This window comes from Pleurodeles waltl, chromosome 4_1 (genome assembly GCF_031143425.1).
Source record: "Pleurodeles waltl isolate 20211129_DDA chromosome 4_1, aPleWal1.hap1.20221129, whole genome shotgun sequence".
Taxonomy (NCBI): Eukaryota; Metazoa; Chordata; class Amphibia; order Caudata; family Salamandridae; genus Pleurodeles; species Pleurodeles waltl.
In genome coordinates this window covers 456,727,438-456,754,189 of record NC_090442.1, presented here as the reverse complement: position 1 = coordinate 456,754,189, position 26,752 = coordinate 456,727,438, and the positions used below count along the sequence as shown (strand labels likewise).

At 46.6% G+C, this 26,752-nt stretch overlaps 1 protein-coding gene across 1 annotated transcript in view; it reads left to right on the top strand.

The window, feature by feature from the left end:
- The first annotated feature begins 11,597 nt into the window (after positions 1 to 11,597).
- Positions 11,598 to 26,752, top strand: part of TMEM243 (transmembrane protein 243) — a 184,626-nt gene continuing 169,471 nt past the window's right edge. Inside the window, exons 1-2 of the mRNA XM_069228720.1 lie at positions 11,598 to 11,820; positions 20,404 to 20,677. Of these exons, the coding sequence (XP_069084821.1) occupies positions 20,573 to 20,677 (105 nt within the window). The 5' untranslated portion in view covers positions 11,598 to 11,820; positions 20,404 to 20,572. The remainder of the gene's footprint in view (positions 11,821 to 20,403; positions 20,678 to 26,752) is intronic.

Below are 26,752 nucleotides of genomic sequence, written 5' to 3'. Positions count from 1 at the left end.
CGCACCGCGGTCGAAAGACCGCTGCGGTGACTCTGACATTTGCCCTGGGCTGGCGGGCGGCCGCCAAAAGGCCGCCCGCCAGCCCAGGGCAAATCAACCTTCCCACTAGGATGCCGGCTCAGAATTGAGCCGGCGGAGTGGGAAGGTGCGACGGGTGCAGTTGCACCCGTCGCGTATTTCAGTGTCTGCTAGGCAGACACTGAAATACTTTGTGGGGCCCTCTTACGGGGGCCCCTGCCGTGCCCATGCCATTGGCATGGGCACGGCAGGGGCCCCCAGGGGCCCCGCGGCACCCCCTACCGCCATCCTGTTCCTGGCAGGCGAACCGCCAGGAACAGGATGGCGGTAGGGGGTGTCAGAATCCCCCATGGGATTATAAGGGCAGCGGTGAACCGGCGGGAGACCGCCGGTTTACCCTTTCTGGCCGCGGCTGAACCGCCGCGGTCAGAATGCCCTGCGGGGCACCGCCGGCCTGTCTGGCCCCGGCGGTCTTAGACCGCCGGGGTCAGAATGACCCCCATAATGCCTCCTCTTTCTTTGGTGCTTTGCAGACAGTTAAGTGTCATTGTTTGTACTGTTAAAAGTGTATTATGGTGGAGCCCGCGTTGCAAACGGGCGCTTTACATTGTATCGCTCGCCCACACTGTTTTTCCGTTACGTCTATCATTAAGTCGATAATTGCATCCTTGTGCGTTTTACGATCGGGCCCTTCGATCCTTATCGCTCGCCTGCATCGCACGTTTGTCAGGTTCTGGGAGTGTTTATCCTCCTGGTGAGGGTTTCTTTAACCCTCGCCTTTATTATATGTGGAGCGAGGAGAGCGAGGAGAGCAAGGACAGCGCGTTATGCTTGACGCGCTGTCCTCTTTCTATTTTGGTGTTCCTGACTTTGCGCGCATGCGCAATTCAATCTGACTTGGGTCAGCATTGTTACCTAGGTCTTTGAACACAAGAGAGACGCGTGTGTTCATCTTGTTAAGGAATTTACCAGCTCTCTGCCATACGCCCGATCGGCTGTTGCTGTTGGGCTGTAATAATTATTATTGGGCTCTGCCTTGTTGGAATACCACTATGTTGGTGGATTTTTCTGTTTTTTCTCATTTTAAGCAGGCCCTCCTCCACACTTTAGAACTGACTTTGGACTTGTCTTGAGCACATAAAACCTGCTTGGAAGATTGTCAGCAACTCCTCCCTACTTCATTTGAAGTTATTATTGGCAGATTCCTCTGCCCTTTAAGTTCTCACTTTTTTGTGATCTGATACTGTTCATCATGGCTGGTTATAAAGGAAACTCTGGGGAAGGTACCTTTCATGACGACTCTGTGGGGTCCTTTGAGCAAGACCTTGCCTATGCCCTTGATGCTGGTGTTCGACACACTGTCAATGTGGCCTTGGCCCAAGCTATCCAGCCAGTTCAGCATCACTTATTGGGTTTTGCTAAGCAGCAGGGCTGGGTCCCACGTTCTCGCAGCCAGGAAGAGCTGCTTTTTTCGCAAGATCCCTCCGGTTCAGGCTCTGATGCGAATTCTCATCCAGCTCACTTTGAACAACTTATAACACCTTTGACTAATGAGCATGGTTACTCATCCTCACAGTCACTTCATCCAAGAGATGAGAGTAAGGAGGATTCAGATTCCTCCTCTTCCTCCCAAAATCCGGAAAAGAACACAGATTCTCTTCCTCATAATTGAAAGGCCAAATCAAGGCACGCTCAAGCGGCTTATTGGCCTCTGAAAGTACTCACTTTCAAACCGGAAGATATCGTCCATCCTAGATCTTCCTCCTGGACTCCGCCTTCGGAGGTGGCCTAATACGATCAGGCACACATTCAACATTTTTTCAACAAAGATGTCCGATCTCAGCTGAGATCAGAATGTCCCAGACACAACTTCCCCTCAGAGGTCACTGAGACTCCAGAGACAGATCCCACCCTGGTAACCTATCTCAAGAAATGTTCCAAAAACCCAAAAAAGGGCATTGATCGTGCCTGGCAGGGTTGTCAGGAGAAACTCCTGGATGTCTCAGGTCCTCCCACTAAGATCCGGGAACTAGGTTTTCAGGCTAAGGTATCAGGCATCCCCGTTAACCTGGAAGTTCTGGTTGGTTGGGCCCAGATAGCCTTATGCTTCTGGGAAATGCAAACTGCACCATCTCTAGTGAGAGGCGATGCTCCATTCTAATCAAGATGGATCCCAAACTGACAGATCTGGCCTCATCTGAATCTGGCCCATTGGCTCAGGGACTACTTTTTGGATCACCTTTCCTCAAGGAACTTTCTAAGTTCGCCTCCACTTATGCCAACCTAGACAAGGCTCAGGGATCCATAAAAAAGGTACTTTGACCCCTTATTTGCCAGGGCAGGACACAATTACTATCAAGGCCCCCTTCGAGGTTCCTACCAACATCCCAGAGGAGGATACCAGGATTGCTCCTCCACCTTCTACCCCACAAGGTCCCGTGGAGGTCGCAACCGATTCTGGAGAAGGAAATCTAAAGGATCCTACAGCTCCTATCAGGAGTCCAACCCTGCAGGTGAGACTTATTTCGGTTTCAGAAGTGATTCTGGGGAGCAGGACAGCTTTATTTGTTCACAATTGGCAAGATATCGCTCAGGACCCCTAGGTCCTGGTGTCTATCCAGGGTTTCAAACTGGAATTTTACAATTTGCACGGTACAGAGGGTATTCCCTCCGTAAATGTTTTTTCCCTATAAGATTGGGAGTTAATCTCCTTGGAACTCGCAGCTCTCCTAACCAAAGGGCCGTAGTGGACTCCTCTCCACACCCACACGGTTTCCTCAGTCCCATTTTTCTAGTAGAAAAGAAGGTCAGCAGTTCCTCGTTAGTCCTGAAGGTAAAAGATTTCAATGACTGGAGCATTTACCGCCATTTCAAATTGGAGGGCATACACTTACTAAGGGACATCCTTAGAGAGAAAGGCTGGATGGTCCGCATAGACTTAAAGGATGCTTACCTGATCATTCCTATTTTTCCTCCTTATCGGAGATTTCTTCAGTTCCTATGGCAGGGCATGGTCACGAATACAAGGTTCTTCCTTTCAGTCTGTCTTCAGCGCCTTGGGTTTTCACAAAGGTGATGCGCCCCATCGCGGAACTCCTTCGGGCCAAAGGGGTACGTCTGATCATATATCTCGACAATCTTATCATCATGTCTCAGTGCCCTCTTCTTATACTGACCCAGCTAGAGTGGGCAACATCTCTCCTTCAGGACTTGGGTTTCATCATCAACAGTCAGAAGTTCATTCTGATTCTTTCTCAGAGGCTAGTGTTTCTGGGCTTTCAAGTGGACGCTGTACTAGTTCAATTGATCCTTCCTCCCTCAAAGATCCGCAACATAAAGAAGGAGATGAGGTCAATGTTTCCAAATAGATGGTAATTTTTAGATGACTAGCACGGATGGTGGGGCTCCTTTCCTCGTCCATCCAGGCTATGTTTCTGGGTCCCCTCCATTATCGGGCCCTTCAACGTCTGGAGAGCTCCCATCTCCAAAAGGGCCTTTGCTTTTCAGCCCTTGTTCATCTCTCATCCGAGGCCAGGACCGAAATCCAGTGGTGGCTCAACCAATTGGATCCTTGGAATGGCAGAGCGATCTTTGGCTCGTCTCAGGAGATCGTGATCTAATCTGATGCCATCCGCTGGGGCTTGGAAGCCTGCTACAGCTCGATAGTTACAGGGGGTCGTTGGTCAAGGACAAGGCTAGCTCTTCATATCAATTGCTTGGAACTCTTGGTGGGTTCTTTTGAGATTCCCAGCCTCTCCCCGGAGAAGTCAAATTGTTTCATCCTTCTCTGGATGGACAAATTTTCCGCAGTCCATTATGTCAACAGACTGGGCTGGATGATATCTTGCCTATTGGTGGAGATTGCCAAGGACTTTTGGCACTTTTGCCTCCATCGGATTTCAGTAGTGGCAGAGGATCTCCTGGGACGGAGCAATGCAGTAGCCGATTGGCAGTCTCATTACCTTCGAGACTTTAGCGATTGGAGACTTAATCCGAGAATATTTCACTCTCTACAGCGCATGTGGGGTCCTTTCTCTTGTCTCACCTCAATCAGCAGTTGGATCGGTTTTTCAGTTGGCATCCAGATCTGGAAGCTCAGGCAACCGATGCATTTCTGCAGGACTGGCCTCCGTTCCTGGGATACGCCTTTCCTCCCTTCATGATTATCCCCAGAGTTCTGACTCAAGTGCGTCGTGAGAGTGGAGTTGGTGCTTGTGACCCCCCTGTGGAGGGCCCAAGCCTGGTTTCCTGTAGTTCTAGAGATGCCTTGTTCTTCTCTGGTGACACTTCTGCATCGTTGGAACCTGTTGCTAGAGCCGATGGGCCTTCCTCATCCTCTAGTACAATCGACCTCCCTGACCCTGGTGGCGTGGAGAATTTCAGGGAACGATGGTCTTTTCCAGGTCTTTCGCGTGAATCTCATGATTTCATTGTGAGATGCTAAGCCTCTAGCACTCACAAGCATTACTCATCTGCTTTGAAACTCTGGTGTACTTGGTGCAGTGAACGATGTGTTGATCCGTACTCAGCAGATTGTTCTATGATCCTAAATTTCTTATCTCATTTGGCAGCTTCAGGTTTGGCCTACAGGTCAGTCAATAATTACAGGTTGGCCATCTCAGCAGGTCATGTTCCCATCGATGGTAAACCTATTGGCGAACTTCCGATTGTGTGTAAACCTCTTTGAGGAATTTGTTTTTCTAACCTTCCTCAGCCACACTATTCTGCCCTTTGGGATGTAAATATTGTTTTACGTTTCTTAGAACCGTGGCCGGCCAACAAGTACCTTTCCAGGAAGCAGCTCTCTGCTAAATTTACTATGCTGTTGTATTTGGTACCTTGTAAACGAGATTCTGCCGCAAAGGCATTAGATTTGTCAGGTAGAGTTTTTTTCACCTGAAGGGGTATCTTTTACTATTTCTTGCCGTACCAAATGTAATACTAGGTCTGTGTTTTATCCTAGTTTCCCGGATAATTCTAAATTGTGTGTTGTACAATGTTTAAAGGATTATGAGGTGAGTACAGCAGAATTTCGATCTGACATGGGCAGTCAGCTACTAATTTCTTTACTAAAGCCTTTCCGCCTAGTATCATCAGCCATCCTGGCTAGATGGATGTGGTGGCTTATGAGTGAGGCGGGCATTGATAACACTCAGTTTGGAGCTCACTTTACGAGAGGTGCCATGGCTTCTAAGGCTTTTTCTTTGGGATCTCGCCTAGAGGACATTTTGAGAGCGGCTGACTGGTTGTCTGAGTCTAAGGCCTTTTACTACAAGCACATTTTAGACATCGCAACGATTGTTCTTAATCAGCTTTAAACTAGCATAATCGGAGCCTCCGGTCCTGACATAGAATAAAAACATTTCTAGCTTACACTTACTTTTTACTACAGAGTCTGCGAGGGCCTTCTTGTTGATGGCCTCTCTTCGTGCTTTATCTGGTGCTTCTGAAGCTAGACCATGCAGGATTTGCAGTGGGAGCTGGCGGGTTTGTGTTTATGGGTGTTTTGACGTCGGCTGGCGTTCAGCTGTGTGAGTGGTCTTCCTGTAAGCTCGGCTGAAGTTCAGCGGTGCGCATCTCTGGCCGGCTTTTTCTGGGTGTGTCTTGGCTGTCGGGATGACGTGGCCTCACCGGCAAGCTTGGGCTGATTCTCCGGTGGCGTGTGTGTCCCATAGCGGCAGGCTTCATTTTTTTCAGCCACTTTTGCAGCGGTTCCGCTTTACGGGTTTTATATTCCTGAAATTGTTTTCAGTTGGTCCATTTGTAGGAAGGCTCTTGTGAATGACAGGTCCCTCTTCTGTGTTATTTCATGGTTGGTCATTTTCAAAAGGTTTTTTGTCCAATAGGGGTTTCCTATTTGAGGCTGCAAACTGTGGGAGTCTGGGCACTCCTGTGTGTAAACTATGGAGAAGCGCAATGTAAAGTGAAGGAGGTGCTCTTCTCCGGATTCTGGGGATAGGAGTGATTGGCAGCTAGATGCACCTCAGATCAATCAATCAATCAATCAATCACATTTATAAAGCGTGCTACTCACCCATAAGGGTCTCAAGGCGCTGGGGGGGAGGGGGTCAGTGCTCGAAGAGCCAGGTCTTGAGCTGCCTTCTGAAGGGGAGGTGTTCGGGTATGGCGCGAAGGTGACTGGGCAGGGAGTTCCAGGTCTTCGCTGCCAGAAAAGAGAAGGATTTTCCTCCGGCGGTGGTTTTGCGGATACGGGGAACGGCTGCCAAGGCCTGACCGGTGGAGCGCAGAGTGCGCGGAGGAGTGTAGAAGGAGACGCGGGAGTTGATGAGTTTGGGTCCGAGGTTGTAGAGGGCTTTGTGTGCGTGGGTGAGGAGTCTGAAGGTGATCCTCTTGTTGACCGGGAGCCAATGGAGTTTTCTCAGGTGTCCGGAGATGTGGTGGTGGCGAGGTATGTCCAGGATGAGTCGTGCTGCGGCGTTCTGGATCCGTTGAAGTTTCCTCTGCAGCTTGGTGGTGATGCCGGCGTACAGAGTGTTCCCGTAGTCCAGGCGGCTGGTGACGAGGGCGTGGGTGACGGTCTTCCTGGTGTCGATGGGGATCCAGCGGAAGATCTTGCGGAGCATGCGGAGGGTGTTGAAGCACGCTGAGGTCACCGAGTTGACCTGTCTGGTCATCGAGAGGGAGGAGTCCAGAGAGGTCCTGCTGGAGAGGCAGGGGCTTCAGTGTCCCTCAGGGCAATGGAGGTTCATGCCATGATTGATGCTTCGGTTTCTAAAGCCTTGGCCTCCAAAATTAAGGCTCGACAGTCTTTGGCCTTGCAGCCAGATGATGTGGATTATGATGATTCAGATCTTTCTGAGGCATGTGATGCCTAGTGGGAAATTCATATCCAGGGACGAGCTGGCTGAGATGCTGGGCCATGTAAGACTCAATCTGGCCATGGCACCGCCTCCGGTGGAGGGGGCTGCTGAGGAGCTGTTCCCACACTTTGCAAAGTCAGTGGTACTGCCTTTACATACCTAGATCAAGGAGGCAATATTCTGGTCTTGGGAAGAGCCTGCGTTCTGCGTTTCCTCCAGAAATCCTATGCCTTGAAGGATGAGGATCATCTGCTGTCACATGCCATCAAACTGGATTCCATGCAGGTTGTTCTTCTTTGCATTCGGATGACTGCTTGCCTTGCGATCAGGTGGATCGCTAAGTGAATGGTGCCCTTAAAAAGGATTTTCTGCCTCTAATCTGGTGCTTCAAGCCACTACCTATGGGGCCTTGATGGCCCAGTCCTTGGTGAAGGATTTTAAAGCTCTGGAGGAAGCCATGCATGAGGGTGCCAGTGTGTCTGGGGTTCTGGTGCACATGGAGCAACAGGCCAAGTTTCTGGCAGATGTGCCAGCTGATGTTATCAAGGCCACTTCTGTGACATCTTCATCTGTCAACGTAGCCAGGCTCAGCCTGTGGTTGTGGGACTGGAAAACTAATCTGGCGGAGAAGGCTTCCTTTCTGAAACTGCCTTTGAGGAAAGTAAGCTGTTTGGTAAGCAGTTGGATGGTCTAATCTAGAAATCTTTCAAGGACCAGAAACATACTTGGTCCTGCAAGTTTCTGCTCACAAGTCTTCTAGGCCATAGCATCACTCAGATCCCACTGACAGTAGGGAGTTTCATTCCAAGGACTTGTGTTCTTCTTCCCATTGCAGGACACGGTTCCTGCCTAAGAGGGGTTAACAGCAAGATGTCACCCCCAAGGCAAGGCCTTCCGATTAGAGCTCCTGACTGTGGAACTCCTATGGACTCACAACAGGTGAGGGGACAGTTGGCGGCCTTCTCTGCAGCATGGATGCCTCCAGGTACGGGGTGCATCCCTAGTCCTGTCCTCCAAAACCCTGCCAAGAAGGCTGCTCTGTTGGTGGAGGTCAAGGACTTGATGAAGAAAAGGGCAATCATCCCAGTGCCTCTGATGAAGGTCGGTCAGAGGCTGTACTGGATTCTTTTCCTGGTACTAAAGACGTCGGGGAATTTTCGGTCAGTCTTGGATTTGAGGCACCTCAACCAAAGGGTGGTGTTCATTTCATTCAAGTTGTTGTCTCTCCAACAACTCGTTTCCTTGGTGTGTCCAGGGGATTACTTGGCTACCATTGATCTGCAGGATTCTTACCTCCATATACCTTTGCATGTCAATCATCAGACGTTTCTGTGGATTGCTGGGGGGGAGACGCTTTGTCAGTTCAGGGTTTTGCTGTTTGCCCTGAAGTCTGCCCATTGTGTATTCACCAAGGTGCTGGATCCTCTGATGGCGATCCTTTATTTGCAGGGGGATGTGTCGGCGTCGAGCCACGCAGAGCATTGTTATCGAGACGCATAGCCTGTGGATCCACTCTCATCGAACAGCCTCTGTGTTGGTGCTGAAGGGCGATGCGCCGGTTCCGACAGGCACAGTGGTGACAATGTGTCGCTTTTTGTAGAAAGTAGCTGCAAACCCCTCTTCTGAGCCCCAGCACTGGAGAGGTGCCCCTCGGGCAAGGGTAGGACTCACAGATGGCAGAGTCCAGCAGCACCAGGACAGTTGTGTCCCTGAAACTTCAGAAAACGGGAGGCTAACCTGCAAGCCCTTGGGAGTCACTCTGGGTTCAAGTGAGAGGAGTCCAGTCCTTGTCCTCAGCAGGCAGCAGAGCAACTCAGCAAAACAGAGAAGCCGTTTTTCAGAACAGTCAGTCCGGGCAAACTGGCAATCCTTACAGCACAGCAGTCTTTACTCCAGCAGAGTTCTTCCCAGGTCCAGCAGTGTAGTGCTTCGGTAGGGTGTGAGTCCCTGTACTTATACTCAAATGTGCCTTTGAAGTGGAGGTGATTTCAAAGCATCTCCTTGAAGTGCACAGGTTCCCTATTCAGCCCAGCCCTGGCTCCGGACTATCAGTAGGGGTAATCAGCCCTTAGTGTGGGAACAGGCGCTTTCCTATTCATGTGTAAATTTCAGCTCCCCTCCACCCTTCCTGCCCAGGAAGGCCCATCAGAATGTAGATGAATGCAGATGAGTGCTCAGACACACCTAACCTTCCTGTGTTTGTGCCTGTCTAGAGGGAATACACAAAGTCCAGCTGTGGCTTGGAGACAGGCTGCAAGGCACACTGAGCAGTAAGAGCAGAGAAATGCCTACTTTCTCCAAGTGGCATTCCTAAAATAGTAATGCTAAATCCGACTTTACCAGTAAAGAGGATTTTTCATTACTTTTCTAAAAATATAAAACATGACTAAGCTACTCCTTTCTGATCAGAAATTACAGCTTAAAGTATATTAAGGAATTCCCAATGATGGCCTATGAGAGGCGTAGGCCTTACAGTAGGGAAAAACTACTTTGGGAGTTTTTCACTACCAGGGCATGTAAAACGAACAAGTACATGTCCTGCCTTTACTTACATAGCACCCTACCCTCTGGGCTACCTTGTGCCTACCTTAGGGGTAACTTACGTTAATAAAAGGGGAGTTTAAGGCTTGACAAGAGGTTTTAAATGCCAAGTCGAAGTGGCAGTGAAACTGCACACACAGGCTCTGCAATGACAGGCCTGAGACAGGTCTGAAAGACTATATGAGTGGGAGGCACAATCAGTGCTGCAGACCCACAAGTAGCATTTAATTTACTGGCTCTGGGTATATGGTATACCACTTTACAGGGGACACGCAAGTAAATTAAATGTGCCAATTGTAGATACATTAATGTTACCGTGTTTAAGGGCGAAGCACATGCACTTTAGCACTGGTCAGCAGTAGTACAGTGCTCAGTCCTAAGGCCAACAAACAGATAAAAAACAAGTGTGAGGCAAACAGGCAAAAAGATTGGGGAAGACCAATCTAAGGCTGACAGGTCTACAGGTGTCCTGGGCTTGGTGGCACCTCAAATTTCATATGAGGTTAATTTTGAGCATGCGGGTGCCGAATGTGCAGGATTTGACATGCCTTCTCCCAGTGACCCCTGTGATCTGGGAGGGGCTGGGACGGTGTCTCCTTCCATCCAGTATATTGAAGGGGGTGTCCTTGTTGTCTCCAGAGCCTGTGACTGTCATGACGGAAGCCAGCAAGAGCGGCTGGGAAGACCTGGTTGGGGGATCTTAAGGTTCAGAGACGTGGCGCAAGAAAACTCAGAGACTTCATCTCCTATTGAGAGGTATACTTGTCAACCCTATTTCAGTAAGCTAAAAGTCTTGTTTGGTCACATGAGGAAAGCCATTCCTTTTGGGAGAAGAAGCCTCAGACGAAAACCATGTCATGCTTCACCTTCTGCAACCTTTCCCCACCCAGGTAGGACAATGTCACCAGGGTGGACTCAACCTCCTGATGGAAGGAGGGAGTTCTTATACTAAGTGTTACTGGAAACTGGTGGGATCCAGAATAGATTAAAATACTTTGAGGTACCCAGGCATTTTGTTTTTATTGTTTGGACCTCAGATATATCTAAAAACATTACTGAGATGGTCGGTGAGAATAATGACTCAGATCATCTCTGTAGGCCAACATATTTCTGCCCTATGATAGCCTAACTGGTCTTGGGCATTTGTCAGGGCCAAGGATCCCTTTTTGATATACTTCCCTCCTGCTGCTTGATTCATGTTACGTATATGGGGTGGATTCCCTTTTTCCGGCCACATCAAAGATGAATCCTCCGGCATCGCACCACTTTGAGCAGACAAATCAATTGATTATCGTCTCTTTCACAAATGTACCAACCTTTTCTTGCAGCCTCTTAGCTGGATACTGGTTCTGGGATCTGTGTTCTGTTCTGCACACGTCCTCTCGTCTGCTAATGACCCAGGAACTTTGGTAAGGGTTGCAACACCACTGACGAGTTATGGTGGAAAGACCTATAGAGTTCTATTGGATACAAAAGCAGCATTTAACTTTTGATTTTTCTTGGAATTAGGAATTCTCTACTGGAATTAATTTTGAAATAGACTTTCCTGTTCGTTCATTTCTATCACCCTTTTCAACTGATCACTTATACCAGGCTGTTTGTTTTTTGTTTATTTTTACTTGCACTGTGTGATCACCTACTTTACATAGCTCCACCTTTAGCTATTTCAAACATTATTTATGATTATCATTGATGCTTGGCCGGCCTTTGGTGCTATTCTCATGATATAACGCTGCCCTTACTTGGTCTACGGGTCGCTCCTGTGGCTTTTTTCACAACAATCTAGTTTTAGGCGGAGGGATCACGAATTTCAAAGGTATAACGAGTTACTGTCATTTGCTTCTGCCTTAAACCTACCGTAGTACAAGGTAAACAATTGTCCTTCCAATTCGTTAGTGAATGTTGCCACGTACGCAATATTATTATCAAAACTCGGTGTGTGTTTATGTTTACAAAAGAGTATCCGAATCTACATTGTGTTTCACAGACTGAGGAACCTCTCAAGAAGACTACTCAAGCTCACAGTCTGGTTTCACATTCAACATCCCGCCACTTCATCTCACTGTGTGACTGGCGGGAGGGAGACGTCACATGTGACATGTTTTCTCGTCACGATGGCTGACGTTGAGATACGGCAATGAACTCCGAGCCCCCGCGGGGGCTCCAGACAGGTCTCTGACAGAACAGTAGGGGGCAGCGGGGGGAGGGGTGCGCGTGCTCGTCATGGGGACGAGCACGCACTAGGCTGCGCCTCCCTAAGCTGTGAGCCCCGCCCCCTGCTCCGGACGACTTTGGACCATCCGGGCAGCCGGGAGTTGTCAGGCAACGCGCAGCAGCCAGGGATGTCGTGGTCGGCGTTGTCCGAGTCCGGCCGGTGAGAGCGCCCGGTGACGGCCCGACGCTCTCTGGGGCCCGCAGCTGCTCAGCACCAGAGAGTAAGGTAAGTAGGGCCGTTGTGCTGAACGAACAGAAGTGCTCGGGCCCTCTGTGGGAAGTGGGGCAGCCGCAGAGGAGCCCATCACCCGGCATGAGCTTCAGTGACGCACCAGCAGCGCGGGACTCTTGCTTTCTCATCTGTTGTCCTGCAAAGAAAGGCGCGATCCTACCAAAATCGCTGCTCTCCTTTCCTGTCAGAAGCAGTTGTGGTTGATGGGGCGCGGCCAGCCTACCTTTAAGCTCCGTCCCACCAGTTTGACTACTTAGCTTCCGGACTGATCCTGCTCTGCAGCTAATGTATGTTTGTGGCTGACTGGCACTGCAGCTGCCTTTACGACGGATCGTTTCTACTACCTGCTCGCTAGAAAAGGAGATCAGGGCGCTGCTTATTCCGAGAGAGCGCACCTGTGTACAGATGGCATCTTACCTCTTTGCCTCCGAGAGAGCGCCGGGGCATTTTACTAGCACAGCATTTTTCTAAGTGCAGGAACAGCATGATGGGCACTATATTTACCAGAGGACTACATTGTGGTACTTGGTCTGCACCCTGTGCGCAAACGCATGGCGAGCATATGGTCTTTCTTGGATGGTGGTGGAATCTGATGGCATAGGGGCGACGAGTTACTTACTTCATTATGTCCATTAAATGTACCCTGGCTCTATTAGAATTAACGTGTTGATATTTCTAGTCCAGATTCATCGAGTTTTCCACTTTCTTTCTTTATGTTCCGCAGGCACTGATAGGAACTTCCACTTGTTCTAGATTGTGAGCTGCTCGATTAGCGCGCAAAGAAATAATGAACGTCTTCTGGGGAGTTAACATTGTACTGTAATTGTTTGAATAGATGTAAGTGCTGAGCAAATTGTAAGTGTACAAATGACAAAATTAATTTATTTTATATAAATAATCATTGGTAAGGCCATTCGTTCTGGCCTTGTGAATCTTATTAATTTAAATTTTTATTTTATTATAGCAAGGATATTTCACTAAAACAAATAGGAAAATGGAAAGCATGTTTCTTCCTAAACTTGATAGTCGCATGCTTGTCGTTTTTAAGTTGCAGTGCACCTCGTAGGACGATATTATTATTGGTGCAATCTAAATATACTATTGGCCCTGAATTACTTACCGTATTATTATGACAATTTAAAACACAAGGATCATAAAAAGTAAGAAAACAACACTGTCAACGTGATGCATTGACCCAGTAGCCACGGCACTGAAGTGCTGTTGTTTTTAGATGGACGTGCACGTGTGATCACTGGAATATTCTGTATCTCACAGTAGAAGAGACCCAGTATCTAAAGTAGGCTGATCAACAGCTGTTGTTTTATGCAGTGGTGGCGCAAAGCAACATTTTAATGATAGATTAAACAGACGTATGAGTGAAAGGGGCTATGTATGTACATGCGCATTATTTATTTGTGACTATTTTTGATAACATGAAGCTTGGGAAACTACCCAAGAGAGTATTCCAGTTGAACAACCCCCTATGTAACGAGGTCGTTTTGAAATGGAACACGATTCATTCATTTATTTTTCTTCAAACAAAGCCACTTTCTTTTAGTATACAGTTTACTTCTTTAAAATAAGATCGGGGCTATGAAGCACAGGTGAACCAATGACTTCAGTATTATTGTCAAGGTGCTTACCTTCATCTGCATAACAACACCATACTTACGGGTATAATACCGTACCCCACACCTCATCATTTCTAACCCCGCCCAGCTCCCATTTGACCATAAATACCTTACGTTATCATCCTCCCTTAAACGGCAAGATAAGGAATAATTTTGGACATACAGGCAAGAATTAAGTTAATAGCCTGGAAAAAAATATTTCAAAATTTTTGGACTGAAAGCTTATTGGCGGTATAGTTTAATAAAGTAGCACTGTTTGTAGGAAACTGAATTATAACTTGATATCTCCTTACACGGAGGCCACGCAATTGGTGTATTTTTCATGTTCTGGAAACGTCTGTATCTTACTGCTTCAGAACTTCATTCATGTGATTAATATTTTTTTTTAAGTGAGCGAAATTTCAATTAAATGTAAAGCTATTTTTAAGGAATGATCTTCATGTCAATGAAAAACATACAGACCATCTGACCGTTGCCAATTTTGTCACTCTGAATTGGTATTATAGTAGCCACTTGTGCCCTTATCACAAGTACTCTGAATGGGGGTGACATTTTTACCAGGTGCAGAGAATGCCTCTAATTCTGACCTTTTCTACTAAAAAGTATATGCAAAATCGGTGTGTTCTGCTCCACATTTCTAACTTATCAGAGTTTTCTGGTTATTTTCCCCTCTGTAAATTTGGGGCTGGGGAGGGTAGTGTTTTGCCTCAAAATACAATTTTGATGGTTGCATGTCCACTTATGTAGTGGCTTGTGCAGTGTGAAAGTGGTGGGGTGTTAGATCAATTAAAGAACTTTGGCGTGGAAGTGAGCAAAGCAAGCACACATATAATTTCTTAGTAGAATTGGGTTATTTCGTGTGCAATTTGAATTCTGACTGAGCTGTAGTGAAATAAAAAACAACTACGCTTTTAAGTTTTGTTGTGCTGGTTCCAGAAACCTAAGGCCCCACATGCATTGCTTGATCTGGTCTGTGTCCTGTGAACATACAGGCTCTGTCTTGCAGCCCTTCCCCCCAGTATATTCTGGTTTTTGGTATCCTGGGGAACAGGTAGCAGGTCGGACACCTTGAAGGCTCAGCCAGCACTGTGTTTGTTCCCCCAAAGAGCCCAACTACCATGGGCTCCTCCCACTACTCTCCACCCCCATCCCTCCCAGACAAACCTTTTAGGTGCAAATGAAGCAAAACTAAATCAAACATGGGGAATCCCTTGTCTCTCTGGAGGAAACCTATTCCACATGGATTCCCAGTCAATAAAGAAAAAACATATTTCTTCTCCTTTAGTAAGTAAGAAGACGAGCCAAGAGATGGTGGGCACTGAATTAGAGGCATGTTACCCTTATTGACTGTGACTACAGGGTCCTGCTTCCCCCTGCCTGAGTGGTAGGGCGAATATCCCGAATATCCTGAAAGGGGAAACAGACATCCTGCAACAAGGCGAGTAAATTTACTCACCTTGCATGCAATTTTGCATTGCATGCCTTTTTTATATTCATAGAAATTGTGAACATATGTAATACCAGCGCAATTAACACTGAGACGTACTGATGAAATCCCTGGACCTGAGAGGCCATAGAATAGGGGCTGAAACATGTTAATAGTAATTTTAGGGTCATAAGACCATTATATCTGAAACCCCTCCGAGAAGTTTTAATCTATACCAACCCAGACCACCAATAAAAGGATACCTGGGTCTATGTGAGGTGTTTTATATTTTCTAGATACCCGGTCACGGAAATATCAAACGTTCTCCCTGGAACAGTTGAGCCCATCCTGGCTTTTAGGGACCAGAATGAGACCCGATTGTGAAACATGCCACTACTAGACTGGGTGATGTTCTTACAAAATAAAAAGATTCAATTTTCTTTATTGACAGGTCATCCAGGTGCAATAGGACTTCCTCCAGACAGACATGGAATACGCATTGTTTGATTTAGGATTGTAACACTGGGGAGAGTGTATCCCTTGGGCCAGTTTGCTCAAAGGTCTTCCCTCCTACCACTCCCCCATGTAGTTGGGGCTTCATTGGTCCTCTTATGTACTGATTGCATACGCAACTAAAGCGAAGCCTGGTCCAATGCACTCACCAAGATAAGTCATTCGATGCGAGGGGAGGCTGCCAGAAAATATGCAAAAAGATCTAGTGTGTAAGATAAAACAAGTGCTTTTAAAATCTATATTTTTCGTAAAAGTCAATCAGATTTTACCTTGTGCAAATCTTTTTTCCAAGTTTCCATTACAAGGACACGTTCCAAAACTCAGCTGGTAGTGACAATGTGATTGAATGTACTCCAGTGTAAGCCGCTGGCGGAGCTTGCAGCTCGACGCTTACCTGAGAAGAGGGGTCCAGGCCAGGCAAAAATACTCTTCTGCTTCAAGTCTTGTGTCGTCTCCTTCTCTTTTTGTGGGATCGGTGTCTCGCTGCTACGACCTGGCTGAGTGACGCTGCTGTCAAGGGTCTGACAGACGCTCCAATAAATTACTCGCAGTCCAATCTGAAATTCATGGTTGCTTAATATATTCTGTAAACAGAAAACGATTTTGCGCAAAACAGTATATGCAGTGTGTCTGATTTAGTTCGAAGGTCGGCAGCTCTTGCCATTACGCCAGATGAAAGTTGGGCTCCGTTTGGGAGTAGGGTTCTTCAGAGGACCCTGAACTGAGCTATGCATCTTGCTTGAATTTCAGTGGGTCACCCACATCTTTTGTGTATTTATTTGTTGCTATTTTGATTGTGGCATTTGCTTTCATGTGAGCAACCACCTTGAAAATAGGTTCTTGAAACCAAATAAAGGACCTGCCGACTGAATTTTCTTTTTTTATGACATGCATTGTGAGAAATCAAAAGCGTATTAAATACAATCCATCTACTACTGTTTTACAAACATTTTTAATTGCTCATTTTCATAAATTTTGTGGAATGTGTGTTCATGTTTATATTTTTGTCAACACTTCAAGAAATCCTGTCCGAAAGCCGATGCCGCCCTTACCTCCTGTTACATGAACATGTTTTCAGTGCCAGACATTTCTCTCCGAAAATGTTGAAAGTATTCCATCTGCCTTTTGTTTGCTTCTAGCGAATCTCTCAGGAAGGGACATCTTAATTAAATGTTCTCTCCCAACAGACCACATCACATGCCTTGGCTAAAAAGGATGACTGGTAAATTTACTTCAGAAATTGCGCTGGAAAAAGCACAATTTTACACAAACGTTTTACAGTTTTCTTTTTTCCTGGAAATTCTTTGTATGCTTGCGTTGCTCGCTTCATGCCAAAGTTCCTTAATTGATCTAATTTACCACCACTTTCACACTGCACCACCCACTACATAAGTGGATATAATTGAGGTTGCAATCAGGGATTTTTTTTTATTTGGAGTTTGCACATTTCCACACTACCCAGCTATCACTTTGCATCACTATTGTAATGGAAGATTAACCAGGCTTTTGGTCCTGATTCACTTTCACGTCAGATCGCTCTGCTGGCCTCCTCTTACATAGGCAACCTTCGTGCACTCACGGTAACCCCACCCTTTCCCAGCTTGTCACAAGTTGGGGGTCAGTAATGTTCACCAACAACTCCCCAACCTGTGATGTCATCCAAAAGGGTATGAGAGGCTGCAAAGAGGGACTAGCAGCCTTATAAGACACGTGCCTGTTTAAAGTGCCTGGCTACTGCTGTTTATCCTTCTGTAAGCGAGGGTCAGAGCATGACAGCCAGGCTCAGGGAAAACAGTCAGCTTTGAGTATAGTGTCTGTTGTAGTTATTTGACATCACAAATGTGAATCCATGGCATATAGAACCTTTATGTGCCATCTTGGTCCACATATGTGATGTTAAATAAGCCAGGGTACTTGGAAGAGCGCAGCCCCATGCCCAGTCATCAGCCTCCACTGGTGCATAGAGTACCTGTTATACATTCTAATTTGTTATTCCACATAGAAACTAGTCCTAGTTGTATGAATCTGTAAAATTACATACGTAAGTGTGCTTCACTTGAAAATAAAGTTTGATCTGTCTCCATGTAAACCCCCAAACCTTGTGGCTGTGATGCTGTACAGTTGCCCACCTGGGCTCAATGGAAACAAAGTGATTTACCTGCATTACAGTCACTACCCAACAGTGTTCAATACTCAGACAAAAAATGTACAAATATAGGCCGGAATTAATATCTCCATGTGAGCGTATTTTTATGTTTTATTCAATCTTCACAAACCTTCCCAGTAGTATGTCTAGAAAGATGTGCGAGGCACAGGTCTCCAAACTTGCTAATGGGAAAGTCGTGTGATGTTCCACATGGTCCTGTTTTCCCCCAGTGTGTAATTCCAATTTCTCACAGAGAGACTAGAGCCTCTTGTGCAAATTATCATGATTTTTCTTCTCCTCAGGTAAAACGGTTTTTCCTGTGAAGGAGACCTTTCCCTGAACTTCATCAAATCTCGGGGTGATCAGTCCCATTCCCACCCTGACTTGAGTAAATGTCTGACCATTTCCAAGATGGAATGAGGTTGAGTCGGACTAAGGAGAGTGCTGACAAATGTTTGTTGGTGTTCCAAAATGCCCAGGGCACACCCACGCCTTGGAAGGCCCACTTCCCAACATCTTGAGTGAAATTTGCTGCTGCAGATTTCTCCACAGCAATGGCACAGAAATCCTTATGCTTGCCAGTAATCCTTGTGAATTCCTGGCAAGCATATATGAGGCTGTAAACTCATGATTATGGGTCAAAATAATATTGTGCATAAGCCCCATTGTATCTTTGTGATGAGGATCCCATGCTCCTTGAAACATTTTTCTGCTTAGAGGTGGAACTGACAGGGCTAGAAGGGAAGAGCTGTGAGTTTCTTTAAGTTTATATGTATGGACTTGTTAAGAGAGTAATTCAAATGTACTTTGGGCCTGGAAGGAAGGGGGGGACAGTCTGCTTAGATTTATTTTTTTCAATGTGCTGATGGATACCCACAGTCTCTAGCCACATCACCTAATTTCAGTGTTTCCAAGTCCGGTGTGGTGCAGGATCTCCATGGGATCTTTTCAGGAAAATGGTCGTTTACTTTTAGGAAGTATGTCAGTCATGAGTAGGCTTATAATAGTTGGACATGAGCTCACACAGGGTCTTTGTGACCAAGGGCAAAGGGAGAAGGAGAAATGCAGATGTTCACTGGAAAGACTAGTTACAGGTAAAGATAGCTGGCAGTAAATACATAGAACCTGAAAAACGTACAGCTCAAAGGAAAGTAACATTGCAAGCTCCAGTAAAACCGCAGACTGACTAGTGTGTTTAGGCTCCACAGTAGACAGGGAAGGTGTTCTCTCTCTCTCTCTCTCACACACACACTGCTTTTCACTTGTCACTTTAATTGCATAGTATGTCAGACTGGGTTTACCCATTGCTAATAGCAGAAGGCTATTCTGTTCACAGCACGTGTTTCAGAACACACACAAAATAAAATGTCAGAGTACCATAGGGATAAGCAGTGTGGATTAGTTTGCCATAGTAAATTACGGCTATGAGTCTGATGAATCTTTCAAAGGCTAGGCAGTTTGTTGAACTCGCCTGTCGCTTGTTGTGTAGCAAAACATTACCCACCCCTGATTATCCATTTAATCCTATCGCTCTCAAGCTTCCATTAAGTAGATCTCAGAAAGTTTAGTCATTCACGTTTACCCCAAAATCGTTTAGGTTGCACAGTTCTTATTAGTGAGAAGCTAGCAATCGAACGCCCAAATTAAAGGAGACCCCGGCAATTGAGCTGGAGTTAGGATAGTCTGTGCTGCTGTACTCACTGCAGCCCTTAAAATATGCACATCCCGCCTGTTTTAATAGGTGCGAGTTTAGAGTGTGCTGGGGGATTGCGGTGCACTAACGTCCTTTTATTGCCACCGAGACGTGCAGTTTTCAATCGCTTATTTAATTACATTACTATTTTGCTTTCTTAGGTGGAGTAATTGTCACCAGCTCTTTACTGGTGGTTTGTGTTTTCCTTGCTATAATGTTAAAATAGTGCAGCAATAAAATTTCCTTCTACAGAAGTGGATGTGCTGAAGAATCCATTCATACACATTTAAAACGTTTTCCAGCACAGCAGATGAGGGCCGAAGTATGACTGCGCTTCATATAAACATCAGATACTGCTTGAATAGTATCTACGTCATACCATAGCATTTACTAACTGAACTGTCGTGAAAAGCTTATGCTGTCTTTTCATGTTATAACACATATACCATTCGTTAGATCTGTTATGAATGCTCCTTACAAAGTGTGTGCTTACCACGTTTTCACTTCGTAGAACCTAATTCTTCAAGCATGCTTTTGTGTAAAAAAACAAAGTTCTAATTTTGATCCTGAGAAAGTGTGAAATGCTCTTTTCGAGCTGTCTATTTAAATTCTTTCTACCGTTAACTAGTAACGGAAATCTGTGATGCTTTGATGTGCGCACGGTTTCTCGAGGACGTTTGTTTTTTAAGATCGCTATGGAGAAGTGAAAGTGGTAAGTTCCCCATAATGTCTTGAATGTAGAGCGTTTGCCTCTTTAGTAAGAACATATTCCTGATCTTGACGGGCTTATCTCACAGCTAATTATGTGACCTGCTCTTAACACACTTAATTCTCTCTGGAATGTCACGTAGAATTCCATAGTAAGAAGTGTTAAGTCCAGCCATTGTTCACAAAAGTTGCAGCTCTGTAGTAATATACTTTTTATGTAATGCACACACCAACCCTCTTATGATACAGAAAGTGTAGCAACATTGCACAACTGCTTAGGCAGTCTTCAGATGTGGATTATTAGCAAGAATGAAACGTACATTGGTCCAGCTTACTCCAATACACATTTTATTTAAGTTAAGGTAATTAGTCAGATAAATAGCAAATAAACTGACAATGAAGGAAGTTCGTGTCTCTTTAAGCCAAAATGCTCACTATTCCATTTCGTATTTATCCACAGAGACCATCTTCAGATGAAGACTAAAGTGGCAGCCTTGAAACCCCAGCTTCTGGGTACAGGGCAAACACCATTTTCAATCGCTGCAGGAATGTGGTTTCTCCAAGAGTAATACAATTCTGAACCTTGTGGTTCAAGGCTTATCAATGCATCTCCTCACTCTGCCACTTACATGAATACAGAAACTGTACCTTTCATAATGGAGGACTATACGACGAGGACCTATGGCACGGGGGGACTCGACAACAGACCCTTGTTTGGTGAAACATCAGCAAGGGTGAGAAAAATATTTACTGTATCTTTGTTATAACTCTTATACAAAGACTGGCTACCTTTGCTTGCATAGTTGCCATTAACCATCCAATGTTTTATTCATGATTTTATTCTTGCACGTGATCCACATTCATCTTAGTCTTCATATTTCAAATTGCAATGAGAAAATATGTCTTCGAGACAATGTAAGAAGGGCAGTTTGTTTACTAATGAGCCAGTAATGTTTTGTAAAATGCACTTGGTGGAAAATGACAGTCTGTAATCGCCATCCTCTGGTTTAACTTCTGTAGCTTAACACTTCGAATCTCACTTTAAAAGTACTGCATGGTTAATTGATTTTATAAGGATGTTTCTGTATGGATTTATCTGTTAATTTTAAGAGAATATAGTCCATTGTTTTTAGCAGTATCTACTTTGTAAACCACACCAAACCGCTCAAATAGTCTTGTTACTGTGCCTGTCTATTGCGTTTTGATTTTTCTAGCAGTGGTGAGTTATCCAGAGCTTTAACGTCCAGTGTGTTGACAGCACAACTTTTTATATGGCTTGTGTTAGAAATGGGGTTTCTGGTTGGCTAGGGTATGCACCTCAGCCAGGAAGAACCGACCCACTCTAGTCAGGGCTTGGGAGTTACACGTCCAAGATAACCCCTGCTCACCCCCTTGGTAGCTTGGCACGAGCAGTCAGGCTTAACCTGGAGGCAATGTGTAAAGCGTTTGCACAATACACAACACACGTGACGCAAGATGTACACCACAAAGTAAACACAACACTGAGCTATGTAAAAATAATCTGTATTGCACAAAACAATATTAGACCAACATTACACGTAAATAATACCCTGCTACCTTAGCAGTTGTCAGAAGGTTACACAAGTTACTAATACTCTGCAAGAATATGCAGTTGTCACATTAGAACACGTAAGTACTCAGGATTCTGCCACATAAGCAGTAGTCAGGAATTATAGTAAAAGGTATATGCACTTGTCATGAACAATTCTTAAATACCCATGAAAGGAACATTAGAGAATATACCACAAGTCATATACATACACATCAGCTAGGCATGCCTAGAAAAGGAACATTTAGCACATATATGTATCACCAGTAAACAAGTAGAAAATAGCAAACATCTGTAAGTTTGTATTAGGCTCCTAGAGCCTAGATTTTCTAAAGAGTACCTGTTTCTAGTGGATTAGGGCACTTCCAGTGCCTAAAGGTATGGGGCCCCCGGCGCGCAAAACGGGGGCCACGCGATGTCTTGGAGGGAAGAGGGCGGTTAGCACCCTCTCTTCCTGAACGGGCCCTTCCGGGGGCCTCCGTTCTGGGTGGGGGCCTGCCTCGGCCTCCGCACACCCTGTCCGTGGGGTGGGGGGCCGGGCGCGGCCCACTAAACAATTCTGGGGGGGCAAGGCGGGAAGGGACCTCCGTCGAGGTCTCCCTTCCCAATTTTAGAAGAAAGAAATGCCCCTGAAAAAGGAAAGGAGCGTCCTGCTCCTGTCGCAGCGACCAGGGAAGGGGGCGCTCCCTGTGCCTCCCCGGGATCCAGCTGCGCTGGTAGACTGAGACTCGGAAACACTCGCCCGCACCCGATGTGGTGCGCGAGTGAGGGAAGCCTCTCCCGAGCCGCCGGGAGGCTTCCTGGGGAATCGAAGGTGGCTGGTGCCCCGGGGGCGCTCCCGGAAGCGGGAGGTGCCTCAGGGGCGCCGAGAGGAGCACGCTTGCTCCGAATCCTCTGTTGTTGTGCCCTGGGGGCACTAGAAACAGCGCGAACCCGGCGCTGAAGGACAATTAAAAAGCCCGGGTTATGGCATTGATCCTGGGCAGCCGATCGCAACGCTTTTCACAGCGCTAAAGGCAACTTGCAGCCTGGGCTGTGGCAGTGATAATTTCCAACAATTTTAAGGTCCCCAATATGGTGCTTTGTACAGCGCGGAAGCAAATGTTGGAGAGATCAATGCAGGGGTCAGGGGCACAGCACCCTGCCCCTGGGAGCAATCAAAAGTCCAAGGAAGCACAGGGCTGGAGGGCTCAACTACAGGCCAGCACAAGGGATGCAAATGGTGGCAGTTCCTCCTAGTGACCAGACAGGTCACAGGTCAGCACTTCAGTAACAGTCCAAGGTGGTTTCCTGGTGAGTCCATTCATCAGCATCCTGTGTCCAGTTTCCAGTTCCAAGAATGTTCAAATTGTGGGGAAAATTCCCCTGTACTTATAGTCAGTTTTTACAGTGTTTCACAATGGTAGGGAGAGGAGGTTCCAGCCAGTTACAACTGGTTCTGGGAGTGCCCCCTCTCTCCTTTCAGCACAGGCTCCAAACATCAGTGGGGGGTTAACGACCCTATTGTGTGAGGCCAGGGCACAGTCTTTGCAAATGCAGGTGTGCCCCGCCTCTCCCTTCTCTCAGCCCAGGAAGGCTTTACCATATGTAGATGCACCTCTGTGTCACCTTCACCCTCCCTGTGTTCAGGCTGTCTGAGAAGTATGCACAAAGCCTCAACTGTCAGTCTGCCCAGACGTTGATTGGAGACGAGCTGAAAAACACCAAAGTTATAAGTACAGATAAATGCGCACTTTTTAGAAGTGGCATTTCTGTGATAGTAATAAAAAATACACCTACACCAGTAAGTAGCATTTCTTACCACGGTCACAATCATACCAAACATGCCTATGCTACCCCTCATAAATCAGACTATACCCCTTACACATAAGGCAGGGCATTTCCAATGCAATCCTATGAGAGGGCAGCACTCACAGTAGTGAGACACCAGTTAGGCTGTTTGTCACTACCAGGACAGGCCACGCAACATGGCACATGTCCTGCCTCCTACATACATGGCATCCTGCCCAGAGGGCTAGCTAGGGCGTACCTTAGGGGTGACTTACATGTAGTAAAAGGGGAGTTCTGGGCCTGGCAAGTAAATTTAGAAGCTAGGTCCCTGTGGCAGGAAACTGCGCACACAGGCTTTGCGGTAGCAGGCCTTAAGTAGGTTTGACAGGCTACTTCAGTGGGTGGCGCAAGCAGCGCTGCAGGCCCACTAGTAGCATTTAATTTTCAGGCTCAGGGTATAGGGATACCACTTTACAAGGGACTTATAAGTAAATTAAATATGCCAATCGGGTATAATCCAATCATACCAAATTTGTAAGAGAGAGCACATGCACTTTTGCACTGGTTAGCAGTGAAAAAGTGCTCAGAGTCAAAACGTCAGCCAACAAAGGTCAGAAAAATAAGGAGGCAAAAGCAAAAAGTCTGGGGAATGACCCTGTAAAAGGGCCAGGTCCAACAGCTTGGAATTTTAATCTTTATTTATTTTCATGCTGTACATCAACATGAACAACATATTTTAGTGATACACATAACGCTTAAATAAACAACTCCCATCAGCACATTATGCTCATTTTGTAGTCCTGTTTGAGTGTTCCTAAAAATACGTTTTATTTAGACCCCACCCCTTGAGATAAAGCCAGTTTTCGATCTGCTGTGTCTTCTTTGAGCCCCAGACCTGCAAACAGGGCATTGTAATTAAAAGGGAGGAGGGGAAGGGACAAGAATGTAATGAGGGAGAGACGCCTTAACTAAAGAGGAGGGGGTGGCGAACAGTAAGGACTGAAAGTGGAAATTGGTTCCTATACCTTATGCCAATCTCTAATGTTACCAAATGACGTCGACATGTTGAAAACATTCATCATGTATGCTAAGAGGAGTTCAAGGGTGAAGTGAGACCAGCTTGGTTCTCCAGGGGCTAGGGTAGAGGAGACACATGAGAGGTGAGCTGGAGGGGTCCACAGTTCAGTGTGGTTATTTTGAGGCTCTTCCATTCCAAGGAATTCACACTGTTTACCACAGAGTAGTTGCAGTATCCAGTGCCAAATTGGAAGTCAGTTACTTAATCTCCATTGTGCTGCCATTTGGTTTTCACTCTAGCAATGTACTGGGGTGCATTTCTGTTCCCCTTAAATTTTCAGTTTTGTTGTTTTTGCTTCTTGTAGTTCATCTCGCACCTACTCATCTCTGAGTTTCTTCATTGAACCTGGTCTTTTTAAGAATACTCTTCATCCACCAGTAGTTAACTCAGTAAGCAAATATTTACCATTTGTGAGGGTACCAGCTCCAACATGCTGCTTCATAGTGCCCCCTCACTTATTATTGTCTTTATCACATTCAGATTCTTGAGTTTTCACAGCAGATGACTCAGATAATCGAGCTCAATTCTCCTTACTTGCCTCTTCCACCTCTGCCAGTCCCCTGACTCTCAGTGTGCATTGCAATCAAGTCTGGACCTTTGCCAATCTGCTTCACCGTTTCTCTTTGATGGTGTCACTCACCTGATTGGAGGTCCGAACCCCAGCTTGCCTGTGTCATTGGAGTGGGTCTTGTAAACTCGGCTGAGGTTGTAAATCCTTCAAGGTCCTCCAACTTACAGGGTGAACATCTTTGTGAGAAGTTGGGTTGTTGGTTGACCCTGGTCAAGCAGCAACCTCAATCCTTGTCAGTGTTAGGAACAAGCCGCCCCTAAATTAACCTGTGCTCAACTGTCTGGTAACTTGGCACAGAGCAGTCAGGCTTAACTTGGGGGCAATGCTTAAAGTATTTGTGCAACAGTTTACACAGTAATAAAGTGAAAAGACCACACAACAAGCATTTGCAATGCAATCGGTCTCGCATTGGCGAGAGTTGGAGCTATAGGCGCTGTAAATGACAAAGGTGGTCATTACAACCCTGGCGGACGATGTTAAAGCTGCAGTAATACCGCAAACAGGCCGGTGGACAAAAAAATGGAATGATGACCGTGGCGGAAACCGCCAACAAAGACAGCCACTTTAACACTCCGACCGCCACGGCGGTACAGACAAGCAGCGCGGCGGTCACCGCCAACAGACAGGCGGAAGACAATGTACCGCCCACAGTATCACAACCCGCCAATCCGCCACCTTTTCCGGAGCGGATTCACTGTGGATAAAAACACGGCGGAAACAGCTTTTGCAATGGGAAAACGCTCACCTTAACACACTCCACGACGAAGGAGCCCACCATGGAGCCCGAACTACAAATACTCCCTGCGCTTGTCTTCCTGCTCCTCTACGATCACCAGCAACGTAGGCGCCGAAGACAACGGTGAGTACTGCACCTACGACATAGGGGAGGGGGAAGGCAAAAGTCAGGAACACACACACGCAACACCCCCACCCGACCCTCACCCACTACAACACACACACCAATGCATTTCCGAACATCACAGTAACAACCCCCAACCCCCCCGGATAAATGCTAAGACAAAAGGAAATGAGTTCAAACATTGTAATGTATCAAAAATCAGTAAGCACATATATACATCAATATATACACATTCCAAATATATACATCACGAATAGTAGTACAGGTATGCACATTTCAATGTCCGTGGACCACTGGGCCCAAAATGCATGGGCGAGGCCCACACACGATACCTGTCCTGGAACGGAGAGAACACTCCAGGCGCATCAGATAGAAATACAACAGGCACCTCCGGGGGAAGGGGGGGGGGCACCTCAGCCGGATGACAGCACCACGCCAGATTCACGACGGGGCTCCATGCCCATTGATGTATCCTGGGGAGTGCAAAGCCACAGTCTCTCAAGTGGATGCAGGTCTCCACTGGTTCTGGAGGGGGACTGGTGCCCAGAGTGCTATCCTGTGAAGGACAGAGGTAGTGGATGCAGGTCTCCACTGGTTCTGGAGGGGGAATGGTGCCCAGAGTGCATCACGCTCCCCGTGACGGTCCCAGTTCCGTCACTGTCCCAGCTGCACATGGGCGAACGATGCTTGATTTGGCGGTGCTTTGCCCTGTTCAGTGGTGCTTTGCCCTGTTCAGCGGTCTTCACCATGGCGGTGCTTTGCCCTGTTCAGCGGTGCTTTACCCTGTTCAGCGGTCTTCACCATGGCGGTGCTTTGCCCTGTTCAGCGGTGCTTGCCTTTGCTGTCTCTGACCTGTTCAGCGGTGCTTTGCCCTGTTCAGCGGTCTTCACCATGGCGGTCTTTGCCCTGTTCAGCGGTGCTTGCCTTTGCTGTCTCTGACCTGTTCAGCGGTGCTTTGCCC